The following is a 27504-nucleotide window of genomic DNA, read 5'->3' as shown; positions in this document are numbered from 1 at the left end:
TTTCTTTGTTTTCTTGGGATGCTTTTGTTTGCTTTTGTTTGTTTGCTTGCAAGAAGCTTTCAGGGTTATTATAAATGTGATTTTTTTAATTGAAAATTTGGAACTCAGTGTTACGTTTCAGTCAATAATTTTGTTTAAGGCCCATTGGCGAATTAGGCCTTATCAGCCCATCTCTCACATGCTTGTAAGGTCTGTTCCCGTGTTTGTGTGAAGGATGGGGAGCTCATCTGTGCGTTTGTGTGACCTGTTGAGTACGTCTGTGGAAAACGGCTGGATAATACGATGTGCTCATCCCTTGCCATTAAAACTGATGGTCAGCCCTTGCTGCTAAAAAGCTGTCTTAACAGCTGAATGGAGAACAGAAAAAGCTTCACTGGGATGGTGTGCCTGGCACTCCTGCTGTCTGTCAGGACTTACGTGCCAATGCCTCGGCACAGGCTTTCCTCACTTCCAGTTGTTGCTGTTTCAAAGCGTTTCTGTTATCCTGAGGGCAGCCTAGGAAAAGGCTAAGAGTGAATGGCTGATATTTCATTTCTAACACATCTTCATGCTTTTCTTCTGAATGGGTTTATTCCATGTTACGTTTGCGGGGTGAAGTGCAAGTTGTTATTGCCGTACAAAAATCACAGTACTGTAGGCTGAAAAAAAAGACTTGGCCTCTCCTTGAAACAAAAATTGATTTTAAAAGCATGTGTGTGTCAAGAGCAGTTTAACCCTCAGCTGTAAAACAGGAGACCAGCATTTTCTGCATGATCACCATAGAAAATATAGCAGCATTATAACTGACTTGCAGGATGGTAGAGTACCAGATAGACCCTGTGCTTGTACGTGATTTGTTATTGCTGTTATCTACAAAGTGCTGCCATGTGCTATTACCAGTTACAAAGCAGGCTTTTTGGAGCACTAATGTGTCTGAGAAGCCCTTGGATGTCATACAGCCTTTCAACATTTATTTTCACAGATCTCCACCAATGTTCTCGAACAGATAACCAGCTTTGCCTCAGGAACATCCTATCACCTCCCCTTGGCTCACCACATACAGCTGATCTTTGATCTCATGGAACCAGCACTGAATATCAATGGACTGATAGACTTTGCTATACAGGTAAAAAGGGTTTGTTTTATGAAGGACACATCGGGACAGAGCTGTGACACACAGTGTGAAACCAGAAGGAAAAAAGTGCTGTACAGCACGTTCTCCTGATTTGCTGCTGTGTGCTTTTCTCTATTTCAGTTTCCTAACCTCTGATACAGTATGCCAGACACTTCCCCTTCTGTCTCTCTTTGACTGTTACAGACAAAGGCTCGCTGTATTTGCTGTATTTTCTTTCTTTCTTTCTTTCTTTCTTTCTTTCTTTCTTTCTTTCTTTCTTTCTTTCTTTCTTTCTTTCTTTCTTTCTTTCTTTCTTTCTTTTTTCTGTAGATAATAAAAATATGGATTATTTTAGCATAGAATATTTTCATATGGGCTTCATAGTTTTAGGCTCAAGCATCTTGTTACTCAGCAAAGCATTTCGGCGGTGGAAATGCTGTTTGCTTCTGAAAAACAGTTCTGAGGGGCACGTTCTGTACTTTACGGTTTATTTAGCTGCTTCTTTCCCTGTTCTTTGGCAAGCAAGGAATTCCATTTTGGTTTGCTGTTTAGTTTTTCCTTAATTGCTGTTTTTTAGCCCCTGTTTTACGTGTCAGAAGTTGTTCTCATTTGGTTGTTCTGGTGCCTGTTCTCAGCTGCTGAACGAGCTGAGCGTGGTGGAGGCAGAGCTGCTGCTGAAGTCGTCCAGCCTGGCGGGGAGCTACACCACGGGGCTGTGTGTGTGCATCGTTGCCGTCCTGCGGCGTTACCATGCCTGCCTCATTCTCAATGCGGAGCAAACTGCACAAGTCTTTGAAGGGTTTGTGGCAGCTCATTTTCCTGAAAGTATTTCTGCTGTTCTTTTTAAGTAAAAGATGTGCTAAGGTTCAGGTATTGAGACCAAGAGGTGCACGGCTCTGCAAGCTGCAGCAGCAGCCCTTGCTGGAAGGCTGCAGGCCGGCTCAGAGCCGTGCTCAGCCTGGTGTGCAGCAGGTGGCTCACCTCTGCAGCCTGCTCCAGCCAGTGGGACCTCACCCTCGCGGGCCCAAGATACGGTGGGAGCTGTGTCTTGATTTGCTGCCCTCTTGCTCAGTTGTGCCCTGGGCTCCCCGGTACCTCTGTGTCCCCTCCTCTGATGCCCACGTGAGCTCACAGGTGACACCAAACTTCACTTGAGCCCCGTCAGTTTGTGTATGTAAGGTTTGCCATCACCTTGCCAACAAAGGGGTTTTGTGATATGAAGCAATATGAGATGTGTTGGAATGAACTCAAAATGGTTTCATCTTTGCAGGTTGTGTGGAGTGGTGAAGCACGTTGTTAACCCCTCAGAGTGTTCCTCCCCAGAAAGATGTATTTTGGCCTACCTCTATGACCTGTATGTGTCCTGCAGCCACCTGCGAAGCAAGTTTGGAGACCTCTTCAGGTGAGTTCTGCTGGGTTTGTTCCTGCCCTGCCTAGCTGGTGCAGGCTCCTGGGCTTTCAGTTCAGTTTGTTTTCCAAGGGAAACGCACCACTATCTTTACAGCTTTACCTTTATGGGTACAGTCCCTCCTGCCTGTGCCCCATGCAGCAGCACAGTGCAGGGACCTGAGCAGTGCTGGTGTATGGTGCTGTAGCTGCCCTGGAGGAGCAGTGGTAGGGTCCTGCTCATGCTCTGCTCGGCAGCACAGTGAGGGCATGGGGCAGGGCACTGGGCAGTGGTGCTGCACACTGTTGAGCCTTTCCATGCCTTCCCTTTTCAGGGTTCAGCAGGGCCGATTTGCTTTAGTGTAATGCTAATCTGTAATGCTTCAGTGATTGGCTGTAGTGCTTCCAGTGCTGGATAGAAAATAACAAATCTCAGCTGGCACAGCTCTGCCATTCTATTAAATATTTCTTTGATGTGGAGAGAGACGCAAACATGTTTGAGTTTGTGAAGTTTTGTGCTCCGTTGCTCAGTTCCTTGATTTTCTAATTAAAAAAACAGTTTAGATACCTGTCTGCTGTATTTCTGGCTCTTACTTTTATAAAGGGGGATGGAAAACCTTTCATATGCAAATATATGCCTTGTGAGAGTTACAAACCATCCCAGTTACTGTTTCCCCTCCTAGGTCATACACCTGGATTTGGTCTGTGTTTCAGATTTGTGGGTTTTGTTTCATGGTGAGTGAGAAAAGAGTTCTCAGTAGTAATTTTTCAGTGAGTTTACAGACACGTGGGAATAGCAGTATTTAGTGTGAGAAACAGTAGGAAAATTAAACAAAAGAACTGCAGAATTGTATTAGTTGTGTGGTCATTCTTCCACCCAAAAACTGGGGTTCACTAATGCGAGAAACATCCTACCATGCAACTGAAATCCAAATGTCACCTAATAATCCAAAGATACTTGAGATACAAAATCACACGATAACTGTGGTTGGAAGGTCACTTTTCAGACAAGCAAAGCTGAAAATTCTGTGAGAACTGGCAGTAAAATTTATACACACATTTCTTAAGCAGTTGTGTATTGGATGGTATCGCATTGTTGCTTTTCTTCTTGGTTTCCTTACTGCTATTAAAACAAAACCAAAACCACTAACCTACACCAGTAACGGCTCTAGCAGCTTGTTGGCACGCTGTAAGTCCTGCTGTTTCTCTCTTCCTACATCAGTTTGAAGGGACGAGAGAATACGGTTTGTAAATGTACACGTTTTGAGACTTACCTTCCTGGCATTACGGTGCTTTGGCGACGGCTTTTGATTCCCTCTGCAGCATTTCTCAGCTGGGTTTTATTTGGTGATCTGTGTGTTTTATATTGGTATTGTTAGTGTGTTTAATCACATTCACTAAACTTTCTTTAATAAGCAGCTTATTCACTTTTTGACTACTTACAAGGAGAGCCTGTGGTGTTTGGGAAGTCATTGCCAAACTGAATTTGTGCGTGCTCCTCTACCTGGCTATTCACAGTGTCAGTGGATGGCACAGCTTCTCACCCAACAGGGCTTTGATGCTGTGCACAGTGGTAATCAAGCTAGGGCTCTATGATCCCACTGTGTGCAATCATATTTGTGCAAAATACCTATGTTTTTGGCAACTCTCTCTGCTTTGGTCCTCAGTAGTGCCTGCTCTAAGGTGAAGCAAACGATATACAGCAATGTTCAGCCTTCAAATTCCAATCTGCTGTGGGACCCGGAGTTCATGCTAGATTTTATTGAGAACCCTTCTGCTCACAGCATTAACTACTCAATGCTGGGCAAGATCCTGAGTGACAATGCAGCCAACCGCTACAGCTTCGTCTGCAATGCTCTAATGAATGTGTGTATGGGGCACCAAGATGCAGGGAGGTAAGGAAAACCCTCTGGAGTCAGAACTGTATGCAGTTTTACATGGCATACGTGAGATGTCCTTTCACCTGTTTGCTATGTGTCTCAGTTGCAATAGTTTTCATTCATTACTCTTTCTGATTGCTGAAAATGTATTTAGCAAGTTTTCTTTAAGTTACATTTATTAAATCAACCCGCCTAATTTAACAGAAAGGAGTAACTGGTAGGAGGTGCTCACTGCAGGGTAAGCTGGAAGCTGTAATGTCAGCAGGTTTGCTGCTCCAGGTAGGACAGCTCAGCAGTCTTTGCACATCCAAACAAGGGAAGATTCTGCATGAGATCATTTCCTTATTGTGCAATCTATGCTTAATTCACTAAACGTGCGAGTTAATTTATTCTGTATGAAATTCATCTTTGTGTAAGAAATATGGAACTTTTCAGAAGCTATTTCATAACAAGTATTTAGAATTTTTATTGGATAGAAGCTGCTGGGTTTATAACAGCTGTGAGTTGGATGTTAAGCGTAGCTTAGACTTCACAGTGTGCGGCTCCAGCAGGTCTCCAGCAATTGGAGTGCAGGGTGGCATCAGACCCCAGCAGGTTGCCCAGCTCTGTCTGCCTGTAGCACCAGCAAGATCCGTCTCCTGTTGTGGTACAGTGGAGTCTGGTCTGATCCCGTGTGTCACTGCTGGACCTTATGGCTCTTAGAGCTTTCTAGATGATCTCAAGGTACTGAGGCAGCGTAGTGAAGAACCCTTGCAGTAAGATTACTAAGGTCAGTGTAGAGCTTTACATCACCACTTCCTCTGTGTGCCACCTCTGTCTTCTTGTGCAAAAGCAGCACTGCTGCACTGAAGCTGCTTTGCTCTGTTTTCCAATTGTGCAGTCCCTGATTCGGATGAGGGAGGCATAGGTTTGGGATCTGGTCTTTATCCCTGCCCCCAGCACCTTCATACCTATTAAACAATGAAAATTACCAGGCTTTGGCGTTCTAATAGTGTTCTAATTTGTATGAAGGTGAAGCAATTCTGTACACCAGAAACATGTCCAAAAAAGTTTTACTGTGGAACTGGGGAAAAATAACTTGTGCTGAGCTGAGTCAGCTCTGCTCTGTTTTTAATAGTGTCATCTAACTGAGTCATACATCAAATCAGACATTGCAGAACATGCAACCATGAAACTGCATGGAATGAGATGCACAGAATCAGAAATTCAAGAATCACCTGAGTTGGAGGTGACCTTTAAGGGCTGTGTGGTCCAGCTCCCCTGCAGTGAACTGGCACATCTACAGCCCAACCAGGGTCTCAGAGGAACTCATTCATGCCGTTTAATGTTGTCTCTCGTTGCTCTCAAGCAGTAGCTCTGCCTGGCATGGGGTGAGCTGACCAGGGGGTGGGGTGAGGAGCACCGCACGCACTGCTTTCCTGTGGCACGCTGGCATGAAAGAGATGATTGCTGCTGTTTGCAGGGCAGTTCTGAAGAAAGGCAGTGTGCCCCGTGGGCAGGGAAGCCAGTATCATGGAGGGTACACGGCGGGGTCTGCACAAGGTAGAGGCCCTGCTGTTGGTGTATGCATGCTGTGGGCTGCGAGTCACGTATTGTTTCTTCTGGGCACTGAAGCTGTTCACAGCTGGATAGCATAAGATTGTGTGCTGTGTAATCGTGTTTGGCCATAACCTCCACCTTGAGGAGGGAAACGCCCTTTCTTCTGCCAAGCAGGAATTTGCTTTGACCTAAATATTTATTTGTTTTGTTCTTCTCTCCTAGGATTAATGACATAGCAAACCTCTGTGCAGAGCTGACAGCGTGCTGCACTGTGCTGAGCTCGGAGTGGCTGGGGGTTGTCAAAGCTCTTTGCTGCTCTTCCAATCATGTTTGGGGTTTCAATGATCTGCTCTGCAGTGTGGATGTAAGTTCACGCTACCATCTAAAGTACCTCTTGAACCTATTTACCTGGGAAGCACATGGAGGTGCAGTAAGGTCTCCATTCAATACGTAATGCTGGGCACAGTTCTAGTCGTTTGTCTTCTGGAGCTGTCAAAGCTTTTCATGAGATTTTGGACTGAGATTTCTGATTTTTATTTTTTCCTACATCTTCAGCTTGAGTGATAAATGAGGGCAGTGCTTAGAGGCTTCTCTCGCATTTTTTTTCTTACTTTGTTATGGAACAATCTGTAGCATTTGGAGGTGCTCTTGGAAAGGAACAGATGTGCTTTGTCTAAAAAGCTGGTGGGTATGTAAATGACCATCTCGATTTCAAAGACTCAGATTGGCTTTTGCATTGTGGCGGTGGTGGTGCTGGTGGCGCGCTGTTTGGTGCACACTGTTCTTTTCTCCCTGGTATAAGTTGCCACAGTCCTGTCAAAGTCAACAAGATTACAGTGAGTAACATTACCCAATATCAGACCCAACATATTGATCCTTAGTCTGAGATCAGACTGAAGCTGTGAACGCTGGGGATATATTCTTATCCTGATAAGAAGGAACGATTATTGGTGTTGTCAGTTTTTACAGAGTAATAACATTTTCCCATTTTCTGTATAAAACTACTGGTTGTTACTGTGGAATTAATTTGTGATATCTGAAATAGATGTATTTTAAAATTAAGAGCTATCAGTATTGCCACAGAATGTTTGAGAATACACTAAAGTGCATGGATGGTTGCTTACATGTGCACGTTTTACTGTTTATTCTGATAGTTCCTTAATAATCACGGCAGCAGTGTGCATGCTGTCATGTAAAGAGTTGCCATGTTTTCCCTCCCAGGTGAGTGATCTGTCATTCCACGACTCCCTGGCCACTTTTATTGCCATACTGATTGCTCGGCAGTGCTTTTCTCTGGAAGATGTTGTTCAGCACGTAGCACTGCCTTCTCTTCTTGCAGCTGGTAAGAACATATCAAGAGAAAAACTTAGAAGGAAAACTTCAGGCTTTTTATGGAGTTTACTTTGATTGAGCTGTGTTAGATCAGAGATCCCACGGCTGACAGGTGGTGGCAGAGCTGCTGGCAGTGCTCTGTCCTCCTCTGTTATGCAGCATCACATTCTGCTCAAGTCTTTTGTGCTCTGCAGTACATGCTGGAATATCTGCCAGATCTATTTGAGTTGTGCATAGACACACCTTGGAAGTTCACCTTTTCTGTGCATCTTCTGCAGCCCACATCAAGTATTTGTCTCTGATTTCCGTCTGTTATCAGTGCCTGATGTTGACATTTTCTCTCTGACCGAATCATCCCTGCATCCAGCCTGGGACCCATGTTGTTCCTCTTTGTTGGCCACATTGCATGTTTCTTTTTACTTTCTGCCTAGATTTGTGTTTCCTATTTCTATTTTGGCTATCAAAAGCCAGTTTTAGTCATGCATTTGTTTCTGCCATCAGTTCTGTCCCTGACTTAACAAAATCATGCCGTTCTTTCCTGGTTTTGAATGGCTCAAGGCCATAAATGCTAATTCCTGTTGATGAAATTATTGTACTTGCTTTTAAAATGGGCCTGTGAAGTAGAACCTTTCCAGTCCTGACAGCATGACTTGTGAGGTCCTGGGTAGATGCCTTGTGTTCATTTCCCATATTCCATAGCCTGTGGGGACCCAGATGCTGAGCCTGGGGCCAGGATGACTTGTCGGCTTCTCCTGCACCTCTTCAGGACACCCCAGGTCTGCCTCTTTCCCCAGGGAGCAGGTAAGCTCCTGCTGAGTGGCTCTTTTGTTTCAGAGCTGCAGCTTCAGGTATTGTGTGTGAAATGGTACAATTAGAAATGACAGCCTGCGTAAAGTAAAAAATTCTTCAAGAGTGAAAAGTTAATTTGTAGTATTCTTCTTTATTTGTAAAACAAACTTTTATGTGCTTATGGAACTCTGTATAGATACTGAAAGTTGTTCACTGACAAGAGGTGGCCATTCCGATATTTACTATGCTGACAAGCTCTGCCACATTAATTCTACATCTTAAGAAAAAGAATTAGATTTTAAAGCAGCACCTGTGTGCACTTCAGCAGAGAAAGAACTCTGGAAGTTCTGTTCTGACGGTTCTCATTCTGTTTGTGAATTTCACTGCAGCAGCTGTGTCTCTGTGTGCTGGCAGTACCACGGCTGTGCTCTGTGTTGTGCTGACTTTGCTGGGGCAGTGGCAGCTCTGCAGAGGGTGAATAGGATTAAACATAATGGAGTTTGGTAGCTTTGTGTGTAATTAAATTAAACGTGCTTTTCAATAAGGCGCAGTAAAACACCTGTAGTGCAACAGCAGAAACGTGAGGAAATTGAACCTCAGAATATGTTAATGTGTCTGTCCTTAATTGGGATGCTCTGTGGTCTGACCTGTGTGTTTGGCCACAGACGAAAAGAGGAAGGAAGGGAACAAGGAACAGGTAGATAGCAGTTAAAAGGAAAGAACCATTGAAATCACCTCTGTTTTGACTTCTAAATATTTCAGCAAATTTGATAACAGGGCTTCTTCTATGGGAGAAGTAAACTGAAAGCAGTTATTATTTCAAACTGTTAAATGATGTCAAGTTCTTCTGTCTAAAATCAATAGTTTCTTTTTTGAACAGAAATGAATGAGCTTCTCTTGCACACTCAAGCAAAATAAGTCAGAGGGTGTTTCTCACTCGTAACTCAAAGCGCTGTGTATCTCAGGCAGTGAGATTTCCCTGACTTACCCATTGGTCTTCAGCTTCAGTTATAGGATGTTCAATACTTCATTCAGTTACTGTACTTCTGTAGCTCTTGTAGATGTAAAGCATAACCATTTTCTACAAGATTTATTCTTCTTTCCGTAGGAAAATTATTTCCTGGAATTCGTTCTTCTTGTGATCGTCACCTCTTGGCTGCTGCTCACAACAGTATAGAAGTGGGAGCTGTGTTTGCAGTCTTAAAAGCAATTCTGATGCTTGGTAAGATTGCGCAGAGTAGCGTGTAACACTTCTGTTCTAGAGCTTGGGTCAGAACCTGGTAGTGCTAGTTCACATCCCTGGGAATGCTTCTGGGGAAGGAGACCCCTGGTGACAGAAGAAAGATGTAGATGTAGGTGTAGAAGCTGGTGCCTTGCAGAAGGAAAGGGCTCCTGGGCTCTGCCAGAGCTCCCTCAGAGTGTGCTGCCTTTCTCCATTCCCACAAAGGTCCATCTCTCTGGTGAAGAAATCCATGGTGCAACAGGCTGAGGGAACCATCGGCCCAAACTTGTCTCTTGATCTGTGGAGTGTTAATAAATCAGAGTAAGAGAGAAGACTTGGAAAAAAGTCATCTGAGAAGAGCAAGTAACCCAACTCTTCCTTATCTGACAAAGCAGTTCCATGCACTAGTGGGCCCTTTCCTGTGGAGCACACCGTGCTTCAAGTTGTGTTGAGTTCACACAAAACTTTTCCTGTTCTGAAATATTGATCAGGAAGGTGTTTTGGGAGCAGCTGCCTCACTCCTTCCCTGCTCCCATGCCTCTGGAGATGCCCTGCTTTGGGTAGTGCTCAGCCCGTGCTCCTGTGCTTCTGCTCTGCAGGTGATGCTGAGATTGGCAGCAGCAGTGTCACCCCTGTGAAGAATGAGGAGCTGCCCGTGAGAGGTTTGCTGGATGAGGTCCCTGAGGATGAAATGTGGGCTTCCTCTCATGCTCTGAAATCACGTGGAAAATCTGTTTCCATAGAAACTGCCAGTTTAAGTGAATATGCCAGATATGTGCTAAGAACCATTTGCCAGCAGGTAATGTGTAAAACTGCACTTTTCACGTAGAGAAAGAATGGTGTTTTGCTTGAAAAGGACAATGTGTATTTTGGTGCAGAATGAATGCTGGAGTATTTCAGTGTATGAGTTCTCAGTGGTTTTCCTGCGTTGGTTTAATAACTGAGTAGGATGTTACCAGGGATAAAAATAAATAAACAAAAGCATAAGTTAGTTGCTAGCATCCATCTGCACCCTCAGATTTATTTGTCCTGCCTGGCTCTTAAGCAGAACATTCCATCAGCTGTCTGTTCAAAGTGCTTTTGCAGTAACATTTGTTCTATTGCAAAGTTGCTTTCAAAACATAAAAGAAACTTTTGGAACCAGTTAAATCTTATGCTTTCGGGTATGAATGATGGGAGACATTTGCAGCCCCATGTGAACAAATATTTTGCTTCTAAGTTTTGCATGCTGAAAATCCCTTTTCTGTTTAGTTTACCAGATGCTGGTCTTACAATCTTACAATACTGGATATTGAAGCTATCTTATGAATCTGTTACCTCATTCACTTACAGGAATGGGTTGGAGAGCACTGTTTAAAAGAACCTGAGAGGCTGTGCACAGATAAAGATCTAATTTTGGATCCCGTTCTTTCAAACAAGCAAGCACAGAAACTTCTTCAGCTTATCTGTTATCCTCATGGTGTGAAAGAATGCTCCGAGGGGGACAACCCTCAGAGGCAGCACATCAAGCGCATACTTCAGGTAAAGCAGTGGAGAAAAGGAAGGGGACAAATTACCACTGATGTAGTAACTCTTAGGCTGTCCTTCAGCAGCACTGCTTTGCAGGTCCTGGTGCAGTATAATGGTAGGCCATAGTTCTTCAGAAGTTCTGTATGCTCAGGGTCCCCAGTCTTTGCTGTAGCCACCTTGCAGTGTGACTTCTGGCGTTTCATTACTTCTAATTCCATGGTTGTGGAGAAAATGAGTGTGCAACATGTGCACCATGACTGCTCTGTGTCAGTCATTGGGCAGCTGCTGGAAGGGAGCAGCTCTGGGGGCTGCTGAGGTGGGATGCGTTCTGCGGGAGAGCTCTGTGCTGGCCGTGGGCTAGAAGGCATTTGTGCTCCATGGAAAGGGCTCAGGTGCCATCCGCGTGGTCCTCAACTGATCACATGTTCAAATTCAGCTGGCTCAGGAATGTTTCGTTTCTCAAACTACAGAACTGAGTTTGTTTGAGTAGAAATTCTAAGAATCAAATAGGCAACATCCAGACCAAGAGTAAAAGGGACTGGTGTGCTGCAAAATAATCACTTCAGCTGCTGGATCTAACTTAGTGGTGTCTGGATGAGATGACCTCATACTGAACACACCACATCTATTTGCATGGCAATGCCATGGTTAAATGTAGTTGCTAATGAAAGGGCAAATTCTGTTTTCAGTACTTGTATTTAACTGGATTTTGCAGAGAGCATGTTTTTTCTTCAGAGAAGTTGCATGTTAAAGGTATTGGGTAGTGACAGGACAGTTACCATACATCCTTGGGTAGGTCTGGTATCTTGAGATGTCATCAGATTTTCAAAACGAGAACTGCTGGGGATGGTCTGCTCATCAGATCAGGTTTTTGCGCCCCTCAAACCTGCAAAGTGTTGACACGTGTTTGTAATGCTGATTCTTACCCAGAACTTAGACCAGTGGACTCTCCGACAGTCTTGGTTGGAGCTGCAACTAATGATCAAGCAGTGCATGAAGGAGCCTGTGAGTATCTGTCTTCAGCCTTTCTTATCTAAATATTTAATGCAAAAAAGTATGTTAAATTTTAACGTAGTCCATGAGCAAACATACCGTGAATGTGCTAGTTTACTTATGTTTTACTGTAGGGTTCTGGGTCTGTGGCTGAAATGAACAGCTTGTTGGATAATATTGCAAAGGCGACAATAGAGGTGTTTCAGCAATCCGCTGATCTAAACAATAACTCTTCTAACTCTGGTATAGGCCTCTTCAATCCAAACTCTGTTGGAAATGCTGACACAAGTAATACAAGACAGAATGGTAAAAAGACATTCCTAAGGTATTTTCTGTAGCACCTTTCTAATTATTTTAGCCAACGTGATGCTTAATTATGCATAGATTGCCTAGATGTTTTGCTCTTGAAACAGGAATGACTTACCTGAAGATTACTGCTGTTTACCTTAGTTTAACAATAAATTATTTTTTATAATTATTCTTGAATTTTCAAAAACCAGAAAGTATGATTGCTCTGTCCACATTAGTTACTGCAGATGTGTTGTGTCCTTATTAAAGCAGTTCGGTATTGTAGCAGCTAGCACTGGTTGCAAATCTGCATGGATGCTGTGGCTGAAATAAGCTTGTTCTATTTCTAGTTCCTCTGAGTGGCGAGGAGTGTGGCTGGTGGCTCCCTTGATTGCAAAACTACCTACCTCTGTTCAAGGTAGGGTCTTGAAAGCTGCGGGAGAGGAGCTGGAGAAAGGTCAGCATTTGGGATCATCTTCTAAGAAGGAAAGAGATAGACAGAAGCAAAAGAGGTATGACCTTGGTTGATCTCTGAACAGAGCTGACAGGTATTTTTGAAGGAGGGCTATACTGGGCACTGGGTTTTTGCTTCACGAGACTTCACTGGTTCACTTCTTTGGAGCATGTAAGTTATCAGCCCCAGCCAGGGTTCAAGTTTAATTTAGTCTGAAAAGTATCATTGGCCTCAGAAAACAAAATGTGGAGGCCCTGTAACACATCATCCAGAGGGTGTCCTGCAGCCATCAGTGGAGGGGAGTATGGAACCCCTGGCTGCCTTCTGTTTCTTTTCCCATGGGAAAGCTTGTGTGTAGAAGACCTAAAACAAGCCGCTTTCAAATAAAATGGCTGCTGAAATTGTTGAGCCCTTCCTCTGGCTTGGCTTCTATGTGCAGAATTAAAAGCACTGACACCACTTTGTGTAGCATGGAATGCAATAGCAGTTGTCTTGCAAATTGTCATTTTTTTTCTGATGGCAATTAATGCAAAAGCTAACCAGGTACTCCTACCAGGTTCTTTCTTAGCTCTGAAAAATCCCCATTTAACCTGGTTTTTGAAAATGTGGGCTTTCTGGTTGGCTTGTCTTACAGGAGATTTTGCTGTCCCTTTAGTCTGGTTGTCACTGTAATTGTTAAAGTCAAGTTAAACACCAAATGGAAACAGCTGTTGAAATGAACACCTGTATGAACTACATGTGTATGCATGGATGTGTGTTTTATTGTGTTCAGGGATGTGTGTCATTTCCTGGGAGTTTACATAGCTAAAACTGTAGAAACCATGGAATGAACTATAATCCAGATCCCTTTGCTCACATTTTTAGTGTCTCTTTTACACGTATTATACTCCCAGATTTATCTCTGCATGTTTCTCCCAGTTTGCCTACATTTTATGTCCATAACGGATAACGCAGTACTCTAAAGAATATATATATGAATTCTGAATGCCCTTACGCTGCTATGGCACATTTCCTGCAACCAGCTAAAGCTACCTCTGGATTCACATATGCTAAACCCATGGTAAAATCTTGGTGTGATTCAGTTGGCTTTCGTTTTGATCAGTGCTCAGAGGGGAAATTTGGGATTCACTTCAGGCCACTAACGTGGATTAGAAGCTTCAGCTGTCTGGTCTCCACCACAATTATATCTCTAGTTAATCAAAGCAGTCTTGAAATAACATGTTCTGAGTCAGACCTGCAAGTGTCCGTGTAATCCTTGGCCATGTAGTGCCCTGAGCTAGGGGGGTTCTCGGCACTGACACGTATAAAAACTGGCTGCTGCTCTTCCTATTTCTAGGCGCACGTTCTTTTAATTTGTCTTGTGAGGCTTTCATTTTCATTTACTAAAGCAAAAACAGGCATAAATGTAGGCAATGCTACTTCCAGAAAAACAAGTAGACAAAACAAAGTTGGAAGTGGAGATGGGAACTATCAAAATAACATTACTAATTGACCTCTGTGTTTGTCTCTCCTAAAGCATGTCTCTCTTGAGTCAGCAACCTTTCCTTTCTTTGGTACTTACTTGCCTTAAGGGACAGGATGAGCAGCGGGAAGGGCTTCTAACATCACTGCAGAATCAAGTCAATCAGGTAAAACGAGCACATAATCATGGGCACCTTCAGTGGATGTTTGTGTCATTAGTTTGGGGTTCAAACTGGGAGAGTTGTAACACATGCTGTGCTGGAAGGGGCCGTGAGGGGAGGAAAGGATGGGGAAAAGTTTCATCTATTTGCTAGAGAGAATACATCTTTTTCTCCTAAGATGGTTATAGCAACATTTAATGAACACAAGTCTGGTTCAGCTCTTTCCTGGCTCAGTGCTTGTCCTGAGAGGAAGCTTCTCAGTCTCTCGTTTGGTCATAAAAAGGTTTTATAGGTTTGAAACTTTACGTTTTGAAACCTTTCATCTTCTCCAGTCAGAAAAGATTAAGAGTTTCGTGTGTGTGTGTGTGTTTTAAAATACTGCTAGTCTCTAACTGGCAAATTGCCTACAGAAACCATACCTACCATTCTTTCTTTGAATCCCAATGCTCGTTCGCACCCCCTGCTGATTCTGCTGTGCCTCCTTGTTCCCACCTGGCTCCTGCTGTACCTGCATGAACTTCATTAACTCCAACCAGACTGTCCTTTATGTGAACATATGCAGTGCGTGGTGTGGTGCAATTATGTTTGCTTTTTTCTGTCTCTAGTTTCTCTGACTTACTGTGACAATGAAAATTAATACTTGTAGGGCCATTATTTGCACATATTGCCTCTCAGTGCAGCTCCAGGCTCTGACTTCCACGTCCTGGTTAAATTCATTCCTTTGACCATTTTTTCCCCCTGGTATTTCTTGTGTTGTTTTATTTTCCTGGCATTACCACCACATGGGCTCTCCTTTCGCTGTGTGGTTCCCCCCGTAACACAGCAGGTGGAGTTTCCCTGAGATTCTGCTCGCTTCTTGTCCGTTGCACCCAGCAGATTCTGCTGGGAAGCTGCATCCCATGCAAGAGATCCATTTACATACCCAGTTTAGTGGGATGTTTGAGACTGTGTTCTTAAACACATAACAAAGCCACTCATTTTCCTTTTGATGCATCAGGAATATTTAGTCATAATTGATAGCAGAAGATCAGCTCTTTATAAATAGTTACCTTTCTTTAGTTTGTTTAATCTGCTCTAAGCTTTAAACAGGCGTTAGGATATGAAGGTTAATACTCCTTTGTGTTTCCTTAAGGATAGTAGTCACAAGACCATACAATTTATAGGGAGAAAATTCCTTTGCAAGGGGAAAACAACCTTTATCAAACGGTTTCTCTTAGATCCTTAGTAACTGGAGGGAAGAGCGGTACCAGGGCGATGTTAAGGCTAGACAGATGATGCATGAAGCCTTACAGCTTCGTCTGAATTTGGTAAGAAAATCTTCTGTTTGTCCTGTTGGTTTGAAGTGACGTAGCAGCTGCTCTGAAGTGCTGTGTGTGGTGCTGTGGGGGATGAGGCTCCTTGAGCTTTGGGATCTGAGGGGCATCTGTTCCCCAGGATGGAGACGGGATGTCAGCCCTCGACTGCGGGTCAGGGTCAGAGCTGGAGGGGGAGGGATGCTCAAACACAGCCCTGCAAGGTGGGCTGAGGCCCCTGGCTGGGGATATGGGGACAGGCCTGGCGGCCCCAGGTGGATCTGGCCGTTTCAGTGGGGACCTCATTGCCCCCGTGCCCTGACACAGCAAAGCAAGGAGATCTGTGCCCTTCACACCTCTCTTGTTTCAGGCTGGTTCTGATGGAAAGACGTATTTTGCATTAACATACGATACTGGTAGAAATTAGGAAAAATTGTTCAGGGGGTAAAACGTATCATTTAGCAGTTTTCATTCAGTGCTGTCTTGTTCTTCACACCTTTTTCTGTGCACTGTTTTTGTTGTTGTTATTGTTTTTCATGTAGAGGGAAGGCAATAAATGTAAAGTTTTACTTGAGTTCCTTTTCAGTTTTGAGAATCTGTTCACACACATCAAAATTAGTTGCACCAACCGTGAAGGTGAGCATGGGAGGCTGCTTGGCAGAGCACTGTGACACTGCTTTGCTTTCCCACTGTTCCTTCTTAAGTGGGACTTTGCTGAGAGCGTGGGGTGGGGGGAAAAGTTACTTGAGGTCAGCATGTTAGGGTGGCAGTCAGTGCACAAGACATGGGGCTGTCTGGCAGTTTCATTCATAAGTAACACACATGATAATGGAAGTGTGCAACCGTGAGATAAATGTGGAGCTTTGCTATCTGCTGTGTTATTTTGCAGGTAGGTGGCATGTTTGATACTGTGCAGAGAAGTACCCAGTGGACCACAGACTGGGCACTTCTGCTCCTCCAGATAATCACTTCAGGAACAGTTGATATGCAGACCAACAAGTATGTGCTGTTCAAACAAGCTAATTAACGTGTTGTTAATCTAGATTGCATGTATGCTATTGATGTATTTTTCTTATTATTATTCTGTTATTGCTTGGGTGCAACTTACATACTCAAAGCTGGGCTCAGCTAGGGAGCACCTCTATTCTGGAAAACACTGAACAACTGTTTACACCGCTTCTCAATGAGCACTTACCTGAGGGCTTTCCCATAGCAGAGCTGTGGTTCCTGGTGGCCATCTAACAGCAGCTCTGTGCTGTGGTGCACAGTAGGATTTATGTGTACACTGGGACAGTCCACCAGCACGTACACATGGGGCTACGTGTGCATGCTGTTCTTCAAAGTGACGTTTGTCATTTCACTCTCAGCGAATTGTTCACAACTGTGCTGGACATGCTGGGCGTCCTCATCAATGGGACGCTCGCCTCCGACTTGTCCAATGCTTCCCAAGGAGGACCTGAGGAAAACAAAAGGGCTTACATGAATTTAGTGAAGAAGTTAAAAGTAAGTGTTGTTTCTCATCATTTGCAGCATTTCTTTTGATTCTTGTCATTTCTGGTGCCTTGGAAAGAGAAAAGGGAATAAAGTGGCATTAATAGTAAGAAAGAAAAGGAGGAAATAAAAAATTAGGAATGTGAAGGCAGGGAGACAAACTACTAAGATATTTCTTATAGTTAACTTTACATTCAGAACCCTGGAAGAGACTTAATTGCTTCTATTTGTTCATGCTTGAGACACTGCCTTTGCATTTACTTTGTGTTATGTATGTTGTATGACCTACTCCAACAAGGTAACTTGATTTCTTAGAACCAAGCTAAACAGGGCTGCAAAAACACTTGTTTAAATTTAGTAAAAGCACAGGGAAATGATTCATCCCCAAACTGGGCATTTTCTAATAGTGAGAGTAGGGCAATGTTTCTCTTCCTTATTTCCACCTTGCTGTTTGACTGAGCACTTTGTTTATCCCTTAGAAGGAGCTGGGAGACAAGCGGTCAGACAGCATTGACAAGGTTCGCCAGCTGCTCCCTTTGCCAAAGCAGACCTGTGATATTATCACCTGTGAGCCAATGGGATCCTTGATCGACACCAAGGGCAACAAAATTGCAGGGTTTGACTCCATTGATAAAAAACAGGCAAGAGTAAATGTTTACCTTCGTCTCTGTTTTTTCGTGATGTTTTGATGCAAGGGAAATTCAAGCAAACATGTACAGCCTGTATAATACACACACTTAAATCCAGTATGTGCAGAGTATTGTACTTCTGCTGTAATACAGCTTGCTGATGCATTTGGTCATTACTAAAGCTTCAGCCTCAGCAGCACAGTCTGTGTTAACCAAGCAGTGGTGCAGAAGTGTGCAGTGCTGGGCCTGCAGGACACCGCTGTTCAGATCAGTTGCAAATGACTGACTGGGTTTTGGTAGCAAATGTAATTCTGTTTCCAATACATGTGCAGGGTGTTTGTTGGCATGATCCATATGAAGGTTCTTGGGCAGTGTGTGAAGCCAGGAGCGTGTTTGGAGAGGGGCTTTCAGATTCCAGCATCGTGGTGTGCTGTGGCAGTACCACCTTCCTGCGTCAGCGCTGACGGTGCTGCTGTCCTCTCCTGACAACTTGCCCCAGCTGGCAGATGGGTCAGAGCTCTTCCTCTGGGTGCCTTTGGGATGGATGCAGCTCTATGCCACCTATACAAGCTCAGGACTTTCTGAGACAGAAATCACATTCTGATTTGTCTACAATCCTGTCACCAGAGTCTGTACAAACAAGAACTGAATGATGTGCAGAGCACACGGTTGATTTGTGACTCATGAAATGAGTGCTGACAGAAGCTTGCTTGATTTTGCAATCCAGCATCTTGAGTGACCAAAAAGGAATATGATGTTTTCTTGGAGCCGAAGAGCAGAAGCTCTCACAACAGTATTTGCTTTTTCAGCAGAATCCTGCATGTGAGAGCTTGATTGACCTGGAAACCTTTTGTCCTGTCACATGCTGGGAGGACAATGCAGGGGGTGCTCCTGCTTACGAAACATGGAGGAAAGAGAAGGAAGATACAAACTGTGCTGATAGGGATTTTTTGCCAGCATTGGTTTTTGTTGTTGTTGTTGTTGTTTTTTAAATTGTTTATTTATGTAAGGAAGAAAGCTAAAATCTGTAATTCTGCAGTACCTCTTTTCCTCCTAAGATAGGTGGAACTTGAGGTTTTTAGCATGGCTGCAAGCAAATGTTATTATAAAAATCTAACAGCTTTTATCCAGTGGCAGCTTTAGGTGGAGGATGAAGTTCCATCTGTGTGCACTTGGTACATTCTGGGGGGTGTAAAGGACCCTCACTGGATTTTGTGACTCAAATCATGATGTACAAAAGCAAGTAGTTCGCTGTGCTGTTCAGCTTCTCTAAAGTGCTGACTTCACTTTTATTTTGATACAGGGTCTTCAGGTTTCAACAAAACAGAAGGTGTCCCCTTGGGACTTATTTGAAGGTCACAAAAATCCTGCTCCTCTCTCCTGGGCATGGTTTGGTACAGTTCGTGTTGACAGGAAGGTGATCAAATATGAAGAGCAGCAGCATCTGCTCCTGTATCACGCACACCCCAAACCCAAGCCACGGAGCTACTACCTCGAGCCCTTGCCTCTGCCTCCAGAGGAGGAGGAGGAAGAGCCCACCACCCCTGTCTCTCAGGAACCAGAAAGGAAGCCGGGGGAGCTCTCCGATCAGGGAAAACACACCACAGATGATGAGAAGAAGACAAAGGGCAGGAAGAGGAAGTCAAAGTCAAGCTCTAAGGCTGATGTAAGTAGCTGGTGCCTCCGTGCAGAGCTGGGAACATCCTGTCACCATGCTGTCTCTGCTGCATTCATAGGTTGTACCCTACCTGGAGGGGTTCCATTAGAGGTAGTGAATGGAAATGGTCTGCAGGAGGGTGGATTCCTATCAAGTACAATCAATGTAGAGGAGCGTAGCACACATAGGACCTTCTGTGCTATGTACAAGGTGCTAGGCTGGATCTTAGCTCACTGAATGTTGCTCAGGTTCTATGTATGCTTTCTCGTTTGGTGTAAAATTACAGCAATTATGTTCTTTTTCACCTTCTGAAATTCCTCTGTAACTTGGACATTGTTTTCTGGCCTTTTTGATGTTTCAGTTAAGTTCCTCCCATTATTTCCTTTCAGATACAGTACAATACAGTGCAGTACAGATACGCCGTGCTTGTGCTGTGCCTTATGGTAGCCTGCTGAAGGTGCTTGCTAATAAGATAGAAATGGATGGTGTCTCTGTGAAGTTGTTAGTGTTAATTACCTGTGGGCAGCCTGAGACTTAATCTGTTTTTTACATCATTGCAAACGACAATGGGAACTGTCTCTATCCTTTAATAATTTAGTAGGAAAACTGGCATTATTTATGAGTTAGTAAGGTATGAATGTCAGTAACATTCGCTTTTACTGTATATTTTAAGGAATATCCACAGAACAACTTATACAGAGTGCCTCCCAATTACTCGCCCATTCCTTCACAAATGATGCAGCATCCTCAGTCTGCCTTGTGGGGCTACACCATCATGGGGCATCCGCAGCAGCCTGGCTTCTTCATGCAGAACCAGCCCCTCCCTCCAGGTATGTCTGAGCTTTGAGTTCATCTCTGTGTTTTTATTGCTGGGTGGTAGAATTGGACTTAGTGCAGCCGGGTTTTGTTCCAGACTCTGAGGCAGGCTGTGATACCAACGTTTTATTCCTGCAGTTAGCCGCTGTTCAGAACAGCTCTCCATTAGCAGTCGTAGGTCGTCCATGCTAAGCTATTGAACTCTTTTGGTAGAGAAGCAACAATGACCTGCTGATGGTTTGTAATGCTGATGGATTTTTCTTCTAAGAAAGCTGTAGAAGTTCAGTGAGGAGTTAAATAAGGGAGAGACAATTAGAAGGAACAAATGACCTTGGGGCTATTTCATTTCTAATTTGACCCAGACCAAGAACCGTGGTGGCTCATTTAACATCTACTAGATGGAATAAATAATCAGCGGGCTGACTTTCTTTTTCAGCATTTGTGATGAGCTGAACTTTTGTACATTTGTTTTGTTTCTTCCAGGCAGGGTGCAGACAATTTAATCAACGTATTTTAGAGGTTCTCGTGTGTGTTTAGCAGATGTTATGAAAAACAGGCGTTGTGTCCTCCTCAGGTATTATGCACTGAGGCACAGAAGTTTCCTTCCAGTTACAAATGTCAAATATTTTTTCTAAAGCTCCAAATATAACTAAATCTGTATTTAAGATGCATGAAAGTCTTCAGAAGGTACCAGACAGTGTCTAGGAAATTAAGAAAAGTTAATTAAAAAGTAGACAGTAAAAAGAGGTTAAGATGTACCTTTGTAAATCTGCTGACCTACAGGTCCATATTTTTCTATCAAGTAGCACAGAATGCATTAATTATTGCCATCTCATGATAACATGGCTTGGCATGATGAGCTGTTCCTATCATGCTTTTGATCTGGCATGCAAATTATGTTTTTCAGTAGCAGTCAAACATTCTGTGTGATGTAGAGGATGCATCCCATTGCCTTTTTACTTTCCATTCTCATTTGCAAGTGGTAGTCTTCAAAGCTCTTCTGTCCTTTTAACTTCACCATCTGGAAATCTGGTTTAGTCCAGTTCCTTGCCTTCCTTTACGGAGATGAGCTTACCATCATTATGGTAGAGCTAACCAAGTGGAAGCTGATGAATTAGCAGCGATCTGTACTGACAGCTTTTGCACAGAATGCAGCCAAATGTTTGTGCTCTGGGTGGCTTTCAGGTGGTTCCAGGCTGGATCCAACGAGCTCCTTCATGCCAGCCAACACGAAGCAGGCCCTGTCCAACATGCTGCAGCGGCGCTCCGGCACCGTGCTGCAGCCCCCCGCCCTCCACGCAGTCACACCTCAGCAGCAGTTGCTCCAGATGAAACTCCTGCAGCAAGAGCAGCAGCAGCAGCAGCGGCTCCTCAGGCACCAAGCACAGGCACGGTCTCTCCAGCAGGTTTGTCCGAAGCCCCAGGGCTGATGAGCAGCACAGTGCTTTTACCTTCTGCTGGGGCTTACCGAGCAGGGAGCCAACTGACATTTACAGTCACAGTAACTCTTTAAGTATTGCTTAAGTGGGACCACCACTGTCAAACTTCCTCTGCCCTTGAATCTTGTAGCCCCTTCTATTTTGCTTCTGGTATTTGATGTTATAGCAGTTTCCTGCTGTTTCACCAGTGGCTTTCCTGATGGAATGGCACGGTGCTGTGTACCACCACACTACCAGTCAGCAGCAAGAACTCTTTACATACAGAAATTCCAGGGCCTCCAACAGAAGCTGTTTCCATACACACGCACACAGATGTGCCTCTTTTCTAGAAGCAGCTGATATTTTCTCCTAATGCTTTGCAGAGTAATGTTGCCATGTGCCAAACCACACGTGCCTGCTGTGCAGCTCCCTTTGGAGCCTGAGCTAGTTTTCAGAATGTGGTTACAGCCAGGCTGGTGCAGAATTGGTGGCATAAGAACCAAGGAGAAGAAAATTGGTTTTCATAACCCAGACAAATAACTTTGTGTGCAGTAGTTGGTGGTACAACTGGTAACTGCTCACTTTTAAAGCCCTTCTGTACCCATACGTACCACCTCTGTTGTCATCTGTATTGCACTGCCCTTATGCTAAGTTCTTGCCTTCAAACTCTGTGATGTGCCCAGGTTGCCCAAAGCAGGCAGAATTTTTAGTAGCTACCCCATGATTCCTCTCATGCTGTGTGTTTTGTTAGAGCTCCCTCATCATTGTTATCGTTCCTTCTTCAGTTTCTCTGTTGTGAGGCACACAAAGCCCAGATCCAATCTGGAGATGTACCAGGTCCAACCCCAGTCTTGCTGCCCCCGCACCCTGCACAGGGTAGGGAAAGCTACGTGGGTGTGTGTGTCTGTACAAAGTGTCTGGAAATAGAGGAACAAGGCGACTTCTGAGTGTTGCTTCTGTGACACAGGTTGTTAGGCTGAGCTTCAGTAGGGAAGGCTTCTTTGTATTTTACATCTCTACATCTGGAGAATGGATCTCTCTGTGCAGCCTGAGCCTGTGGGGTGGGGGGTTCTGTGAGACCAGCCTGTACCAACCCAGTCTGCAGTGTTAAGCTCTTTTACCGGAAGGCCTGTGTGCAGATTTTGCAAAGACCATGCTTTGTCCAAAAACTGTTGCATATGATGTGTAGCATTAATAGGCTCTTGTGGATGGCAGTGAGTCCCTTCCATGTTTCATGTTTCATAAATGTTATAAAGATACTGAGGCTTATTAGCTTCAGTCCCCAAAGGACTCTGCCATCATTTCCATCACCACATGCTGTGTGTGCAGGCAGGTGGGCACTGCAGGGCTGCTGTGCTGCTCCACCAGCACTCTGAGCCTAGGAATGTGTATTCTCTGTATTGTTTGCTATTTTCTTGCCTGTCCTTTTCCTTCAGGATGTCAGTAGCTCTGCCGTATCCCTTCAGGATGGCTTTGACAACATAATGGTAACTGCTCAAACACTGTGAACTTTCTTTTCTCTTTTGCACAAACATTCCTTCCAACACGCAGGCTGCACTCTGCTTTCAATGGGACTGATACGCTTTGGGCACTCCTCATGGCTCAGCAGTGCAGTGGCTGCATGGAGAACGTTGTGAATATACCTGCACACAAAAATATGTTTGTTACAAACATTCCCAATAACAGCACCATAACTGTATTTTTCCTCTTCAGAGGGTGTTGTGTTTCTCGCTGTGAGAGCTCTCAGTAGTCTCAGTACTCCCTGACACCACGTCCATCCAAGCATGGCTTGTGCTCTCCCATTTTGCCCAGCATTGCAGCCCCTGCTCTGGGCAGGGCAGTGGGAGCAGCCCCACTTTGGGCCCTCTGCTGCTTAGAGCTGGGTGCTGATGTTTCTCAAAACTCAGTCATTCCTGGGGGAAAGAGGTGATGTCAGTCAGTGACGTGAACTTTCATCCTCCTAAGGCAGGAGAAATTCTTTGCAAAACTCTGTTTTAAAGGGTACCTGCCCTTTAAACAGCAGCAGCCTTGTTGGCAGATAGCTGCATAGCTGCAGTGCTGGGGAGGTGCCTGTACTAGAGGTCAGGGCCAGCCATCCCCCTGCCCCGCAGGCAGCTCAGGGCCAGGCACTTCTGGAGGAACTGGGGATCCTCTCCCTGCTGTGCACAGTGATGAGGTCATGTCAGGAGCAGGGCCAGCCTGACCGTGTCTGTCTTGCAGGCTCAGCCGATGGACCCTGCTGCTCTTTTCACCCCACAAGTCCGACCCACGCCGCAGCTACCGCAGTACCCAGGGCTTCAGCAGGCACAGGTACTGCACTGCTCTGCACAGTGAGTGCACAGCAACAGATGAAACCGAGCCCTTTCCCCTCCAGGCTGGCCGGCACTGCTGGCGGTTGCCTGGGATCATGCCTGTGCCCTGGGGCGATGTGATGCTCGGCCATGGGCACTCGCTGCTCTCTGCATGCTGCAGCTGTAAATGGCTGTTGCTTTCCCATTTTTCCTCAGTGATGTTCTGGTAGAAGATGAGCACACTTCAGTGCCAAGTCTGTAATGTGACCTCTTTTACAATGATGCTGATTTATGTAACTCCATGGTGAAGTTCGTCTCTGTCTGCTTTCCATGCAGAGCATGCCCCACGGGTACACGATGTACAGCACCCCAATGCCTTTGCAGCAGCAGCCTGGCAGCGTGGTGCTCTCTCCTGGCTACGACCCGCGGACATACACAGCCCACTCCAGCCCCATGCTGATGGAGCGGCTGCGGCCAGGGCAGCCGGGCAGCGTGGCTCAGCAGCAGGCAGCTGCCTACATGCAGCCCCTGGCGGGCGCTCAGCGGTGAGCTTCTGCCCTTGGACCTGGTAACCTTGCAAGGTTTAGCCGTGACTTTGATCTAGAGGTCCAAAGCATTTCATGCTTGGTGGTTTTTTCCATTATTTCAGGAAGTAAAAATTCTTTATAATCAGTTTTGAATCTCTGGAAATGTAATTAGTTATGGATAGTTTTGTCAGAGAACATTTTAGTGCTTATGTAGGATGTTTGCTTGAATTGTAGAGGCTTGTTGCTCTTCCTAACAGAGTAAGAATGAAATGGTTGGACATAGTGCCTGCATCAGCTGCGGGGCAGTAGGATGGATTTGGTACTTCTCAAAGCATTCCTATTTGGAAGTTTAGCCATTCTGTAAAGCTTCCAGTTTTGAATCTGTAGAAGTCTGATGTTGCAGCCTTTAGGAGTGCTCCTGGACTGTCTCTGCTCTGTCTTAAAGTGCAGTGAAATACCTTTCACTTGTTTGTATGATTTTTCAACCAGGTTGACCCATCAGCCTCTGCAGCCAAACTCATTGATGGGGGCGGGCCTGGACAGTGCAGCAACCACGCGCACCCATCCAAGCTTGAGCTCCGCACAGCTGCCCCAGGAGGAAATGCGACAGAGGCAGCAGCAGATCCGACAGCAGAGACTCTTCCAGGTGAGGAACCCAACTGCCCCTAAGGCAGGAGGTGCTTCTCTGCAGGGAGTGTGTGCAACCTTCTGTGGCCCTTTGGAATTATTTCCATGTTTTCATAGTAATGCAATGGCTATCTGTGCCCGTTCCTGACAAATGATGGTGCATTTCATCCAGGTGTTCTGTTGTAAAAAATTAAGTAACAAGCTTTGGAATATATTTTGGATATTACAAGCGTCCTCAGCTCAGTGCTGCTGACAATGCAGAGCTGGAGTACTAGCAGGCTCCCACCCCATGGGACCTCCAGTGCCCTGCGCTGGGTGCAAGCCCAGGTCCCAGCCCATACGCTGGCCATAAGCAGCTGTGGTGCTGTCTTAGGGCCGCTCCCTGTGTGCAGTTTGCTGCTGTCTCAGGGCCTGTCTTCTCTCAGATGCAGCAGGGGCAGCAGCAGCAGCAGACTCTTGATCTCCAGCCCGTGCAGCCGCAGCAGCCCCTGGTAAGTGGGATGGATGGTGAGCGTGGGGCAGGGGCATGGGCAGAGTGTGTGAAACTTACACTGAATTTGTGATGCTGTTGTCCATGTTTGCTGGATGTGGCCATTTTTTCCAGACATGTTTAAGTTGGTTGAGGATAATTGGAAAAATGGAGAAAATACAAGTGATGCTGAATGTGCCAGCTGCCAAGTCCAAAAGCATTAATGCCATTTGACAGAGAAACCAAAAGGCGGCATGCAAGTGTGGGAGGAGTGATAAACGAGGGGTCTTTATCTGATCACTACTGGGAGATCATTTACATCCATTTCTAAGCTTTTCTCAGTATTCCTGTCTTGAATGGGCTGCCCCTGATGGGTCGCCACCTGGGCACAGCTCTGCCAGGCACCCAGTCCTCCAGCAGCCGAGCACTCCATGTGGGTTTCACATCCCCAGGAAGCCCTGGTGTGTGCTTAATATGTTTCACTAAGCTCAGCAGTTACTGGAGGCTGCCAGTCAGAGGATTACACAACGTATTGTAAGTAAAGGATTGGTTTTCAGGAAGAGAGAAAAAAAAGCTGAAGTCTTACTAAAGCCCTGAAACTCCCTTTGGTAAGCAGAGGCTTCACTGAAACAAGCCCGGGCAGACCCTGCAGTGTGTGCTGCCACCGAGTGTCACTGTGCTGCACTTCAGGCAGCACGAGGTGTTACGCACTGTTTATGGGTGCTGTATTTAAAAGAAACAAAGACATGGAAGTGGAAGCACGTGTCCTTTCACCAGATCTAATGAGAAGAAAAGCAATGGGATTTTGAAAGCGGACCAAGAGAGCTCAGAGGCCCTGCAATAAATAGTTCAGTAAGTGGTGACAGTTTGGACTTCAGCAGCCGGCACAGCAGTCCCTCATGCATCACAGTCCCTCAGGAGCAGGGAGGTGTCAGAGCTGTGCTGTCAGCCCCAAGCAGCTGGCACACAGGTCTCACTTCATGCAGGGGACATCTGTGCTTCCAGAGGGAGGAGACACCTCTGCTGTGCACCATTTCTGGCTCCAGAGGGACCCATTCTAATGGCACCTTTGCTATGAACAGTCTATGCCAAATCTACCTATTGTGATTTAGCAGCTTGACTGGACAAATGTGGTTGGATTTGATGATCTTAGGGGTCTTCCAACCTTAATGATTCTGTGGATCTGACCTACAGGTACCTGACCTGTTGAAGTTATTTACAGAGAGCTCTTTTCTTCTGGCTGACAGGTAGAAGCACTGAAAACAGAGCAGTGCTTGTTCTCCTGCCTTGTGTCATGGGGAAATAGGATGCATGGGTTGTCTGGCTAGGGAATAACACATACTGTCAAATGTACCAATTAGAGACTGAATTCTGCTTTGATGCAGTGTAGATAGCGTGCAGATTTGTGGAAGTCCATGAATTTACACCAAGGGTGCTTTTGAAATGATGAAGGCATGATTTAGTTCATTGGCTGCAGATTTCCTTGGAAGTTCTCAGTGTCTGATTCTATCACACGTAATGGAGTGCTCTGGGAGGGGTTGCCTTGCTCCTGTGGGCTGAGCTCAGATCAGAGTGAGGTTTGCTGATGGCACGTGCTAAACACTCTCCTGTTCCACTGCAGCGCAGCCACGACCCTGCAGCACAGTAACAGCTCTTCCTTGTGCTTATCCTTTGTGTCATTTGAAGTGCCATTGCCCCAAGAGGAAACATCATTCTAGAAGTTTCTTCTGTCTGCCATGCTTCAGTTATGTGTGGGTGTTTACAAATGGCAGTAGGACATTAGTTCTGACGAGCAGTTCTGGTTATCTGTGGCTTTGAGCAAGACAGAAAGCAAAGCTGCTGGAAGTGGTGTGCAGGATAACACCAGGCTCTGCAGGGGGTAAAGGATGGGCTATTGTGAAAGGCAGAGACCAACTGCACACACTGTGACACCTGTAGCAGCATTGGAGACGTGTGAAATGTCTGGGCATGAAGAAAACATGTCCTGGGAGTTCTGAGCATGTTACACGTGTCCTTGCTCTGCTGTTAACACGTGCTCAGGACCCACTGCTGGGCAGCTCTGCCTCTCACCATCCTTCCCTGCTCTGCCAGTCACACTTCTTGCTGGGCTCAGGGCCTGGAGCCGTCCCTGGGAGATCTGTGCTGCAGCAGCCAACGGTGGGCTCAGCTGGGATGGGAGA

At 45.3% G+C, this 27504-nt stretch overlaps 1 protein-coding gene across 4 annotated transcripts in view; it reads left to right on the top strand.

The window, feature by feature from the left end:
• Positions 1-27500, top strand: part of MED12L (mediator complex subunit 12L) — a 90772-nt gene extending 63272 nt beyond the window's left edge. For 2 of the 4 annotated variants that reach the window (XM_015872148.2, XM_015872146.2), the window contains 25 exons: positions 962-1105; positions 1729-1892; positions 2364-2495; positions 4147-4374; positions 6121-6262; positions 7120-7240; positions 7930-8031; positions 9128-9241; positions 9841-10040; positions 10574-10762; positions 11681-11755; positions 11878-12068; positions 12382-12543; positions 14002-14113; positions 15325-15414; positions 16289-16398; positions 16767-16902; positions 17370-17531; positions 18823-19185; positions 19850-20006; positions 21178-21398; positions 23631-23720; positions 24038-24246; positions 24718-24874; positions 25281-27500. In XM_015872148.2, coding sequence (XP_015727634.1) covers positions 962-1105; positions 1729-1892; positions 2364-2495; positions 4147-4374; positions 6121-6262; positions 7120-7240; positions 7930-8031; positions 9128-9241; positions 9841-10040; positions 10574-10762; positions 11681-11755; positions 11878-12068; positions 12382-12543; positions 14002-14113; positions 15325-15414; positions 16289-16398; positions 16767-16902; positions 17370-17531; positions 18823-19185; positions 19850-20006; positions 21178-21398; positions 23631-23720; positions 24038-24246; positions 24718-24874; positions 25281-25418 — 3909 coding nt within the window. In that variant the 3' untranslated portion in view covers positions 25419-27500. The remainder of the gene's footprint in view (positions 1-961; positions 1106-1728; positions 1893-2363; positions 2496-4146; positions 4375-6120; positions 6263-7119; positions 7241-7929; positions 8032-9127; positions 9242-9840; positions 10041-10573; positions 10763-11680; positions 11756-11877; positions 12069-12381; positions 12544-14001; positions 14114-15324; positions 15415-16288; positions 16399-16766; positions 16903-17369; positions 17532-18822; positions 19186-19849; positions 20007-21177; positions 21399-23630; positions 23721-24037; positions 24247-24717; positions 24875-25280) is intronic. The other 2 variants (XM_015872147.2, XM_015872149.2) reach the window with 2 other exon arrangements.
• Positions 27501-27504: the final 4 nt, after the last annotated feature.

Source organism: Coturnix japonica, chromosome 9 (genome assembly GCF_001577835.2).
Source record: "Coturnix japonica isolate 7356 chromosome 9, Coturnix japonica 2.1, whole genome shotgun sequence".
Lineage (NCBI taxonomy): Eukaryota > Metazoa > Chordata > Aves > Galliformes > Phasianidae > Coturnix > Coturnix japonica.
The sequence above is the reverse complement of the archived record's forward strand: the minus strand, read 5'-3'. Positions and strand labels throughout refer to the sequence as shown.